General features: G+C 40.9%; 1 protein-coding gene and 1 pseudogene across 7 annotated transcripts in view; one reads left to right on the plus strand and one right to left on the minus strand.

The window, feature by feature from the left end:
* Positions 1–13,064, minus strand: part of PARP8 (poly(ADP-ribose) polymerase family member 8) — a 182,044-nt gene that overhangs the window by 67,003 nt on the left and 101,977 nt on the right. For all 7 annotated transcript variants that reach the window (XM_063700756.1, XM_063700754.1, XM_031003421.3 and 4 more), the window contains 2 exons: positions 1,819–1,879; positions 1,296–1,386 (listed from right to left, as the gene is read on the minus strand). In XM_063700756.1, the coding sequence (XP_063556826.1) occupies positions 1,296–1,386; positions 1,819–1,879 (152 nt within the window). The remainder of the gene's footprint in view (positions 1–1,295; positions 1,387–1,818; positions 1,880–13,064) is intronic.
* Positions 4,414–5,500, plus strand: LOC129528122 (solute carrier family 35 member G5-like; annotated as a pseudogene).

Consider the following 13,064-nt stretch of genomic DNA (forward strand, 5'->3'; position numbering starts at 1 on the left):
GTTAGAATATGTAATTTATATTATGCATTAATTAATTTAAATAGAATGTATTATGCAAAGACAGAAAACAAGTGACTAACTTTAAAAATGAAAGATTTTCCTGTATTTTATAAATTTGAAAGAACAAGTATGTTTCCTACGTGAAAACAAACAGTAGATGTATATTCCCTGATATGCCTAAAGGAAAAACATGCAGACATCATAGTAACATGTGTGTCAGATTAAAGATGCCCATGATTTCACAAGGTGCTGTCTATGTTCCTGTCCCTTGATTCTGGGTGGGCTCTTCAACTGCTGTGATCAACAGAATACAATGAAACACTCACTATGTCTTTTCCCAGTAGCTTCTACATCCTGTCTCTTCCAACACTTGCATTTGCATCCCAGTCACCATGGTACAAGAAGTCCAAACCACATGAAGAAGCTATGTGTCGGACAGGCACTCTAGCCAAAAGCCTCAAGTGAGTCCCTAGATGACACCTGCATCAACTGCTAGCCATTTGAACGTCCAGCATTGTGTGTATCCAACCCAGTGAGGCCTTGATTTGGCCCCAGCCCCACCCACACATAACTGCAAATCATGGGAGACTGCAAGCAAGAAGTGCCCAAAGAATAGTGAGAGATAAGTTTTTTTAAGCCACTAAGTTTTAGGATTTTTTTTTAATGTAACACTAGATAACTGGAACAATATAAGTAGATACAATTGTGTGTGTGTGCATGCGTGTGTGTGCATGCATGTGTGTGTGTGTGTGCATGTGTGTGTATGTGTGGTAGTAGGTAGGTAAAAACATTTTACCAAGTAAATTTTGGCAAGACTTATGATAGGGTCCTTTGTTGTAAACAGCTATCAGTTGAAATATAATAGCAACATTGTCGCTTAAAGATTCAGCAAACAAATACATTATTATAATCTCCATGTTCAAAGACAGAATTTATATTGCATTAAAATTGAATCTCAGAATCAAAGACAGAAATAATTATATCTAAGGAAAACCCAAAATATATATATTTACTGAGTTTCTACTACATGCAAAGTACTCTTTTGGGTTTTTTAAATGTTTGTGTCTCAGAAACTTGTCAGTTTCTGAAAATCTATAAAATGAAATCTTACGTTTCTGTTTCCATAAGTTATATTGGCAATAAACCATCTTTCTTAGAATGCAAGCTTCTTTAAATACCATTATCAAGATATTTAGCACTTTTGCTCAGAACTGACAAATGAACACGCATTTTGCTTAAGGCATAGTGCACAGCTAATTAATATTCAAAATAATAAATAAAGAAATAAAACTAACCTGGGCCATTTAAATACTGCGTAAGTGAACAGTGTAGTCGAACAATTATAGGTTCTGTTCGAATTACTTCCCAAGCCACAGCAATCTCCTCCTGCACAAATATATTTAAAAGATGAATTAATCATCTTTTAGAGTTCAAAATGAAAAAAAAAACACACAAACTTTTAAAACTTGTGTTCGCAAAATGCATATAACATGAAGGCCTATAAGTTATCTCAAAACCCACTGTTTTGTGAAAATATTGGCCTTCTATGTATGAGAACTAAAAATGAACACTTAAAATATAACGAAGTATTGTAAAAGCCCATAAATTTCAGAGACCATTAGAAAAACCAATGCAAATATATATGTTTATAAAATCGCTGCTTCTTTGACAAGTCACAGCAACTCTTCACAAAGCACCTTAACACTCAATATGTCACTAATAGTATTATAAGACAAAACTGAAAATTAAATTTCCCCCAAAAATAAAATAAAATGTATTTTAAATGCACCATTCATATTACATAAAATTGATACTTACATCAAGAAAGCTAACATCGATATGCAGATCAATATCTACATCATCAATGGCTCCATATTCCCTGAAAGCAAAAATTAACACTGTTTTTTTCATTTTAATGATGCTTAAAAGATGGTGTGTGTTAGGTTATTTTATTTAAAATTTTAAATCACTAATTCTCATCCTTGATTTTGACAAATAGCTCACATCTAACTGTGGATATGAAATAACTAATAATCTAGTTGGACTGTCATTTTTCTGTTTATACCACATAGATATCTTTCTATTGTCTTGTACACGCACATGCATATATAAAATCAAGAGTTGCTTGGTTCATAGTTTTAAATATTCCGTTTTCTGCGGCAAATTAGTCAATCTTCCCATATGACTGCTTTGTTTTCACAGCACTCTCTGAGGATAAGGAGCTGCTTCTGAAGACAAGAAAGGAGTTGATGACATGAGGAAGGAGTATAGGGAAGACACACAATAATGCACCCATAATTTTTCCTTCTAGTTAGGTATCAGTGGTTCAGAAACCAATCCAAGTGTTCTGCCACTTAAATGTCAGTGTTTTGATGGGCAGCTCTAAAAGTCTGATTAAAAAAAAAAAGGAACTGTAGTATATTCTACAGGAAGGAATTATGAGGACCAACTTTTGTACAGCACAGGTACTGCCACGAACCAACATACTTCTTAAGCGAATGAAAGAATATAAAAACAAGTTTGAATATTCTCCATATATAACACATCTGTATTTTTGATATTCTTATAAAATTCTGAAGTTACAAATGCTATGCATAGTGAGAGATAAAAACCACAGAAATAACTGAAATGATAAAAGTTAATGACCAATATTTACTCAGCACTGATGTGCCAGAAATTGCTCTAAAGATCTTATATACATGTGATAATTTAATACAGTACTCACAAAACACCTAAGGTACTACTGCCATCTCCGCTCTACAGATGCATAAATTGAGGCCCAGAGTACAAAGTAACTTATCAATCATCACTCTATAGCAGAGCTGAGACTTGAATACATGTATTTTAGTTAATATTCAAGAAACTAGCACTTTGTGTTGGAAACCAGGTCAAGCATTAATGGATGATCTCATTAGGTCCTCATCACAGCCTTGTGAGGTGGATAATATTACGACATTCATTTTGCAGATAAGAAAACTAAGATTTAAAGATGTGAAAAAAGTTGCCAAATGAAAAATAAGTTAGTGGGGAAGTCAGGAATTGAATATATGTCCAACTCTAAAACTGTGTCAAGTATGGTATCTGGCATATAGTTAAGTACTCACTAAAAATTTATGTCTATTACGTATTCAAGTAATAGAATTATAATACATAATTGTGGCACTTTTATAGAGTTCAGAGAAGAAACTTTTAATCATTGAAAAATTTTGGAGGAGCGTCTCTGCCTGGCCGCCCATCATCTGAGATGTGGGGAGCGCCTCTGCCCGGCCGCGACCCCATCTGGGAGGTGAGGAGCATCTCTGCCCGGCCGCCCCATCTGAGAAGTGAGGAACCCCTCCGCCCGGCAGCCGCCCCGTCTGAGAAGTGAGGAGCCCCTCCGCCCTGCAGCCGCCCCGTCTGGGAAGCGAGGAGCATCTCCGCCCGGCAGATGCCCCGTCCGGGAGGGAGGTGAGGGGTCAGCCCCCGCCCGGCCAGCCGCCCCGTCCGGGAGGGAGGTGGGGGGTCAGCCCCCGCCCCACCAGCCGCCCCGTCCGGGAGGGAGGTGGGGGATCAGCCCCCGCCCGGCCAGCAGCCACATCCGGGAGGGAGGTGGGGGGCGCCTCCGCTCGGCCGCCGCCCCGTCCAGCAAGTGGGGGGCGCCTGTGCCCGGCCGCCCCTTCTGGGAAGTGAGGAGCCCCTCTGCCCGGCCACCACCCCGTCTGGGAGGTGTACCCAACAGCTCATTGAGAACGGGCCATGATGACGATGGCAGTTTTGTGAAATAGAAAAGGGGGAAAGGTGGGGAAAAGATAGAGAAATCAGATTGTTGCTGTGTCTGTGTAGAAAGAAGTAGACATGGGAGACTTCATTTTGTTCTGTACTGGGAGGGGTTTTTCTGCCTTGGGATGCTGTTGATCTGTGACCTTGCCCCCAGCCTTGTGCTCTCTGGGGCATGTGCTGTGTCCACTCAGGGTTAAATGGATTAAGGGCAGTGCAAGATGTGCTTTGTTAAACAGATGCTTGAAGGCAGCATGCTCCTTAAGAGTCATCACCACTCCCTAATCTCAAGTACCCAGGGACACAAACACTGTGGAAGGCCTCAGGGTCCTCTGCCTATGAAAACCAGAGACCTTTGTTCACTTGTTTATCTGCTGACCTTCCCTCCACTATTGTCCTATGACCCTGCCAAATCCCCCTCTGCGAGAAACACCCAAGAATGATCAATAAAACAAACAAACAAACAAACAAAAAACAAAAAAAGAAAGAAAGAAAGAAAAGAAGCATAGTTGGACTCAGCGGGAAAATAGGCATGCTACCACCTCAGGAGAGTTCCAGGGAAGAACCCCACCCCCACTCCAATGAGGTCACAATGGCTGGAGCTCTGAGGGGCCCAGGCTCCCTGAGCCAGGGGGAGAGGAGAAAGTCCAAGGAAAGATGGCTGGCAGTCACCCCTACTTCAACCTGCCTGACTCCACACACCCATCGCCGCCCTCCGCTTCACCCAGCCTCTGCTGGCACCAGCGCTGCCAGCCCTCTGATGCCACCAATGGCCTGCTGGTGGCCCTGCTGGGTGGGGGCCTGCCTGCTGGCTTCGTGGGCCCCCTTTCTCGTATGGCTTACCAGGCTTCCAACCTGCCCTCGCTGGAGCTGCTCATCTGTCAATGCCTCTTCCACCTCCCTATTGCCCTGCTACTTAAACTGCGTGGTGACCCCCTTCTGGGACCTCCTGACATCTGAGGCTGGGCCTGCTTCTGTGCCCTGCTCAACGTCCTCAGTATTGGATGTGCCTACAGTGCGGTTCAGGTGGTGCCCGCTGGCAACGCTGCCACTGTTCGCAAAGGTTCTTCCACCGTCTGCTCCGCTGTCCTCACCCTCTGCCTTGAGAGCCAGGGTCTCAGTGGCTACGACTGGTGTGGACTGTTGGGCAGCATCCTAGGACTAATCATCATTGTGGGACCTGGACTCTGGACACTACAGGAGGGGACCATGGGTGTCTACACCGCCCTGGGCTATGTGCAGGCTTTCCTGGGAGGCCTGGCGCTGTCCCTGGGGCTTCTGGTCTATCATTCTCTGCACTTTCCCTCCTGCCTCCCAACAGTGGCCTTCCTATCTGGCTTGGTGGGGCTGCTGGGCTCTGTGCCAGGCCTCTTTGTGCTGCAGACCCCCATGTTGCCCAGTGACCTCCTGAGTTGGAGTTGTGTGGGGGCAGTGGGGATCCTCGCCTTGGTCTCCTTCACATGCGTGGGCTATGTGGTCACCAAGGCCCACCCTGCCCTGGTGTGCGCTGTCCTGCATTCCGAGGTGGTGGTGGCCCTTATACTGCAGTATTATATGCTCCATGAGACTGTGGCACCTTCTGACATCATGGGGGCAGGGGTTGTGCTGGGCAGCATTGCCATCATTACAGCCCGGAACCTCAGCTGTGAGAGGACAGGGAAGGTGGAGGAGTGAGATAGAACTTGGGAGCCCGGGGGTTGGGAGGGACAGGGATAAATAAAGGCAAAGACTGAAGACAAAAAAAAAAAAAAAGAAAATCATGAAAACCTTCTGCCCTCAAATAATTTCTACTTAATGGGGTAGATGAGACACATATATAGATAATTTTAATACAAGGTTGAACCTTTTCAGTGTCAAAAAAAAAAAAGAAAAAAGAAAAATTTTATGTGATTTAATGAATAAAGGAATCTAGGGGATCTTTTTCTTTCTAATATAAATGACCAAAAACCAAAGCATATTAGAATATAAAGTAGCCTCTGTGCTTTCTCCATTCTCTCCTTTAAAAATACATTAAAACATTGAGCACATTTTCAACTTTTATGAAATTATACTCTTATTCTTTCATGGTAATATCTTTAAATGTTACATGAAGAAAGGGATAAAAATGATTTGCATAGGTATTCCTTTTTAAAGACCATCAAAGCATCATAACATCTGTGCTTTGCAAACTATTTTCAAACTATTCTAAAAATCTGAAGAGGAAGGAATTCTTCCAAACTTGTTTTATGAGGCCAGCACTACCCTGATACCAAAACCAGACAAGGAAACAACAACAAAAAGAAAACTACAAGCCAATATTCCTGATGAACCAGATGCAAAAATCCTCAACAAAATACTAGCAAACTGAATTCAATAGCACGTTAAAAAAATCATACACCATGAGCAAGTAGGATTCATCCTAGAGAGTGCAAGATGATTCAACATATGCAAATCAATAAACATGATACATCACATTAACAGAATCATGAAGAAAATGTTATGATCTTTTCAACAGACAAAAAGCATTTGATAAAATGCAACATCACTTCATGATGAAAACTCTCAACAAATTAGCTATAGAAGGAACATAACACAATAGAGGCCAAATTTACAAACCTACAGCTGACATCACATTGAATAAGAAAAAACTCAATGCTTTTCCTCTAAAATATGGGAACAAGACAAGGATGCCCACCTTCACCACTCTTATTCAACCCAGTACTGGATGTCCTAGCCAGAGCAATCAGGCAAGAGAAAGAAATAAAGGATATCCAATTAAAAAAGAGGAGGTCAAATTGTTCCTGTTTGTGGATTACATGATCATATATATAAAAAACTCTAAAGGCTCCACCAAAAAAACTGTAAAACTAATAAACAAATTTAGTAAAATTGCAGGATACAAAATCAACACACAAAAAAATCAGTAGTTTCTGTACACCAATAATGAACTATCTGAAAAATAAATGAAAAAACAAATCCTATTTACAACAGCTATGAAAAATAAAATACACAGTTAATAAATTAAACCAAGGAGGTAAAAGATTTCTACAATAAAAAATAAAAAATTGTCCCTCTATTCTCTCCTCTCTCTTTCCACGGTCTCCCTCTGTTGCCAAGGTTGGACTGTACTGCCTTGATCTCAGCTCGCTGCAACCTCCCTGCCTCGGGCTCCGGTGATTCTCCTGCCTCAGCCTGCCAAGTGCCTGGGATTGCAGGCACTCGCCGCCATGCCTGACTGGTTTTTGTATTTTTGGTGGAGACGGGGTTTCGCCATGTTGGCCGGGCTGGTCTCCAGCTCCTGACCTCGAGTGATCTGCCCACCTCGGCCTCCCGAGGTGCTGGGATTGCAGATGGAGTCTCGCTCACTCAATGCTCAATGTTGCCCAGGCTGGAGTGCAGTGGCATGATCTCAGCTCACTACAACCTCCACCTCCCAGCCGCCTGCTTGGCCTCCCAAAGTGCTAAGATTACAGCCTCTGCCCAGCTGCCACCCCGTCTAGGAAGTGGGGAGCACCTCTGCCCGGCCGCCCATCGTCTGGGATGTGAGGAGCCTCTCTGCCTGGCTGCCACCCCATCTAGGAAGTGAGGAGCACCTCTGCCCGGCTGCCTCGTCTGGGAAGTGAGGAGCGCCTCTGCCCGGCCACTCCGTCTGGGAAATGAGGAGCGCCTCTGCCCGGCCGCCCCATCTGGGAAGTGAGGAGCGCCTCTGCCTGGCCGCCCATCATCTGGGTTGTGAGGAGCGCCTCTGCTCGGCCGCCCATCGTCTGGGTTGTGAGGAGCGCCTCTGCCCGGCCGCCCTTCATCTGGGAGGTGAGGAGCGCCTCTGCCCGGCCGCCCCGTCTGGGAGGTGAGGAGCGCCTCTGCCTGGCTGCCCCGTCTGGGAGGTGAGGAGCGCCTCTGCCCGGCTGCCCATCATCTGGGAAATGAGGAGTGCCTCTGCCCGGCCGCCCCATCTGGGAAGTGAGGAGTGCCTCTGCCCGGCTGCCCCGTCTGGGAAGTGAGGAGCGCCTCTGCCTGGCCACGCCATCTGGGAAGTGAGGAGTGCCTCTGCCCGGCCGCCCTGTCTGGGAAGTGAGGAGCGCCTCTGCCTGGCCGCTGTGCAATCTTCCAAGTGTGAAGTGACAGCCTTTCTGCAGGTGTACCCAACAGCTCCGAAGAGACAGCGACCATCGAGAACGGGCCATGATGACGATGGTGGTTTTGTCGAAAAGAAAAGGAGGAAATGTGGGGAAAAGAAAGAGAGATCAGATTGTTACTGTGCCTGTGTAGAAAGAAGTAGACATAAGAGACTCCATTTTGTTCTGTACTAAGAAAAATTCTTCTGCCTTGGGATGCTGTTAATCTATAACCTTACCCCCAAACCCCTGCTCTCTGAAAGATGTGCTGTGTCAACTCAGGGTTAAATGCATTAAGGGTGGTGCAAGATGTGCTTTGTTAAACAGATGCTTGAAGACAGCATACTCGTTAAGAGTCATCACCACTCCCTAATCTCAAGTACCCAGGGACACAAACACTGCGGAAGGCCGCAGGGACCTCTGCCTAGGAAAACCAGAGAACTTTGTTCACGTGTTTATCTGCTGACCTTGTCTCCATTATTATCCTATGACCCTGCCACATCCCCCTCTCCAAGAAACACCCAAGAATGATCAATAAATACTAAAAAAAAAAAAAAAAAAAAAAAAAAAATTAATGAAATAAGTTCATCAGGACACAAAAAATGAAAAGCTAATTGCTTGTTTATGGATGGAAGAATATTATTAAAACATCCATACTCCAGCCAAAGCAACCTACAGATTCAATGCAATCCCTGTCAAAATATCAATGACATCCTTTACAGGAATAGAAAAAAAATTCTAAAATTCACATGAAAGCACAAAAGACCCCAAATAGCCAAGGCACTGAGCAAAAAGAACAAAGCTGGAGACATCACACTACCTTACAAAGCTACAGTAACCAAAACAGCATGGGACCAGCATAAAAATAGACATGTAGACCAACGAAACAGAATAGAGAACACAGAAATACATCCATACACTTACAACCAACTGATTTTCAACAAAGGCTCCAAGAACACACCTTGAGGAAAGGGCATCTCTTCAATAAATGGTGCTGGGAAAACTGTCCATGCACATGCAAAAAAATGAAACTAGATCCCTATCTTCATATACAAAAATCAACTTAAAGTGGATTAAAGATTTAAATGTAAGACCCAAAAATATAAAATTACTGGAAGAAAACATAGAGAAAATGCTTCATGGCATTTGTCTGGCCATGGATTTCTTGAATAAGAATTCAAAAGCACTAATAACAAAAGCAAAAATGGACAAATGGGATTACATCAAACTAAAAAGGAAACAGTCAACACAGTGAAGAGACAACCTACAGAATGGGTGAAAATATAACTGCAAGCCATGCATCTCACAAAGGGTTTATATCAAGAATATATAAGGAACTCAAACAGTTCAAGAACAAAGACAAACAAACAAAACAAATAATCTGATTTTAAAAGGGGCAAAAGTCCAGGTGTGGTGGCTCATGCCTGTAATCCCAGCATTTTGAGAGGCCAAGCTGGGCAGATCTACTGGGTCAGGAGTTCGAGACCAGCCCAGCCAACATGGCGAAACCCTGTCTCTAATAAAAATTCAAAAAAATTAGCCAGGTGTGGTGGCACACGCCTGTAGCCCCAGCTACTCGGGAGCCTGAGGCATGAGAATCGCTTGAACCCAGTCGGCAGAGGTTGCAGTGAGCCAAGATGGCACTACTGCACTCCAGCCTGGGTGACAGAGTAAGACTCTGTCTCAAAAATAAAAATAAAAATAAAAACAAAAATAAAAATAAAAGGCAAAAGACCCGAATGTGCATTTCTCAAAAGACATACAAATGGCCAACAGGTACATGAAAAAATGTTCAACATCACTAATCATCAGGGCAATGCAAATCAAAACCACAGTGAGATATCACTTCACTCCAATTAGAATGGCTGTTAGCAAAAAGATTAAAAAATAACAAATGCTGATGTGGATGTGGAGAAAAGGGAATCCTTTTGCACTGCTGGGGGAATGTAAATTAGTATAGCCATTATGGAAAATGTATGAAGGTTCCTCAAAAAATTAAAAATAGAACCACCATGTGGCCCAGCAGTTCCACAATTGGACATTTAACCAAAGGAAATGAAATCAGTCTGTCCAAGAGATATCTGTGCCCCCATGTATATTGCAACACTATTCACAACAGCCAAGATGCAGAATTAACCTAAGTGTCCATTAACAGATGAATGGATAATGAAAGGTGGTACATACACACAATAAAATACTGCTCTGCCATAAAAAATAAAGGAAATCCTGTCATTTGCAGCAACATGGATAAACCTGGAGGACACTGTCTTAAGTAAAGTAAGCCAGGAAAAGAAAGACAAACACTGTGTGATCTAAGTCATTTGCAGAATCTAAAAAAAGCTGATCTCATTGTAGTACAGAGTAGATTACCAGAGGTTGGGAAGCATAAAGGGAAAGACGATGAGGAGGAGAAACTGGTCAATGGGTACAAAATCACAGTTCAGTAGGAGAAATAAGGTATAGCACAGTAGAATGACTATGGTAAACACTAGTATGATATATATTTCAAATTAACCAGAAGAAAGGATTCTTGATGTTCTCACCACAAAAAAGATCAATGTTTGTGGTAATGGATATGCTAAACACCATCATTTGACCATTACAAATGTATATATGTATTGAAACATCACACTGTAAACCACAAATCTGCACAATTATTATGTGTCAATTAAAAATAAAATTTTAAAAATTGTGTAAAGCACAGTATCTGGCATTAAATAAAAATTTCTATCGACTATTCAAGTAATAGAATATAATCCCTTTTATAGGGTTCAGAGAAGAAATTTGTACTGATTAAATGGTTTTATGTAATTTAATAAGAAAAAGAATGTGGGAGATTTGTTTGCTTTTTGATATCTATGACCAAAATAATGTCAGCATATCCAAATATAAGGTAGCCTGTGTGCTTTCTCTGTCCTCGCCTTAAAAATATATTAAAACATTGGTTGGGCGCAGTGGCTCATGCCTGTAATCCCAGCACTTTGGGAGGCCGAGGTGGGTGGATCACTTGAGGTCAGGAGTTTGAGACCAGCCTGACCAACATGGTGAAACCCCATCTCTACTGAAAATACAAAATTAGCCAGGCGTGGTGGCAAATGCCTGTAGTCTCAGCTACTCGGGAGGCTGACGAAGGAGAACTGCTTGAACCCAGGAGGTGGAGGTTGCAGTGAGCCAAGATCGTGCCATTGCACTCCAGCTTGGGCAACAAGAGCAAAACTCTATCTCAAAAAATAAATAAATGAATATATATATATTATATATATGTGTATATATATATTATATATATGTTTATATATATGTGTGTATATATTATATATATGTGTATATATATGTGTGTGTGTATATATAGAGAGAGAGAGAGAGCACATTTCCATTTTTAAGGAAATTGCACTTTTTATTCATGGTAATATTTTTATAGGTTACATAAATAAATGAATAAATATTTGCATAGGAATTAATTTTTAAAAACCGTCAAAGCATCTATAATGTCTGTACTACATGATAAACATTAATCTTAAAGGATAAGATTATGTGCAAATTTCGATATGAAAGTATACAGAAAGTATGACAAGAATAAGGGCCAAGCAAATGAACACTTTCATCTCTGCCTCTAGTTCAGGGTACTGCAAACATTTTCTGTGAAGGTAAAGAGAGTAAATATTTTAGGATTTTCAGGCTACATACAGTCTCTGCTGCATCCATCTTTTCTTTTCTTTCTCTTTCTTTCCTTCTTTCATGTTCTTTCTCTCTCCTTTCTTTCTTTGCTTGCTTTCTTTCATTATTTCTTTCTTTTCTTTCCTCTTTCTCCCTTCCTTCCTCCCTCCCTCCCTCCTTTCTTCCTTCCTTCCTTTCTTTTTCTTTCTCTTTCTTTTTTCCTTCTTTCCTTCTTTTCTTCTCTCTTCCTCTCTCTCTCTCTCTTTCTCTCTTTCTTTCTCCAACCCTTTTAAAAAGCAAAACCATTTATAGTTCACAGATCTGTTCAAAACAAACCTCACAGCCCAATGGTCATAATTTGAATGACCCTGAACACTGGCAAATATTTAATAAATAAAATCGTGAGGCATGTAAAAAGAAAGAGCCACTAAACTGAATGATGAGGAAAGATGATGAATGATGTTCAAGTAAAGTTTCAGGAGTGTGAAGGGGCCCTGTCTACAACCACACTTTGCTCACAGAAGTTAATCCTAAGAAAATAATAACAAATATATTCAAAGTCTTACCTACAGCCATGTGTGTAAGAGCAGAAATTGAGAAAATAGATATAGAATAATAAGGAAATAGTTAAGTAAACTATAGCATGTTGATAGGAGAAAAAATTACCCATTAGTGAAGGAGTCGATACAAAAATATTCATATCCTGGGGGAAATGTTGCAAATATACTGACAAGCAGATTACCAAAAAAGCATGGAAGCTAAAATGATATTTTTAAGAAAATAGAAACAGGAAAATCAAGAGTAAAAACAGTACTTATATATCAACTCTAAATTGTGTGTAAAACTTATTTTATGAAAAATGTTATGTATTTTCTAAAAACATATGCCTACTTTTTCTGATTAAAAAGGTAATACAGGCTCATTATATAAAATGTGAGAAATTTTAAAATGCACAAAAATAATCTGTCTTATCACCATATGGAGATGATTCTTTTTGCTTATCTCATTCCAGTCTCTTCCATGTATACAAGAATTATACAGTGTAATATATAAAGATTGTGGTTCTGTTCTTTCACTTCTTCTATCATCAGCTGTTTTTCCCATATTGCATTATATTTTATATAATATAATGCATAATTTTATAATATATATAAATACAATACAATTCCTTTTTTTTTACACTATAAATATTGGTAAACAGCAACTGGATAAAAAAATCTATGTGCATCTGTCTTCTCATAGAATCACTTCTTGAATTACTGGGTTAAATAAACATCATAACCATATTTGGGATTCTTGATGTATGTTGTTTAATTACTTTTTAAATGGTTACAACAACTTATAATTACACCAGCCAGGTTATCACAATGACCTTTTCCTACATTCTCATCATCAGACATTTTTTTTCTCCCATCTTTGCCAATTTTATGGGAGGGAAACAACTTTTTTTTTTCTTTTGAACTTATTTACATTGGCAAAACGCTGGTATGTTTACAGGCAGGAAGATAAAAAAAAAAATCAGTACGACCCTTATCTACAACTGTTTTCTCCATAAATAGT

The sequence above is a fragment of the Gorilla gorilla genome, chromosome 19 (assembly GCF_029281585.2).
Source record: "Gorilla gorilla gorilla isolate KB3781 chromosome 19, NHGRI_mGorGor1-v2.1_pri, whole genome shotgun sequence".
Taxonomy (NCBI): Eukaryota; Metazoa; Chordata; class Mammalia; order Primates; family Hominidae; genus Gorilla; species Gorilla gorilla.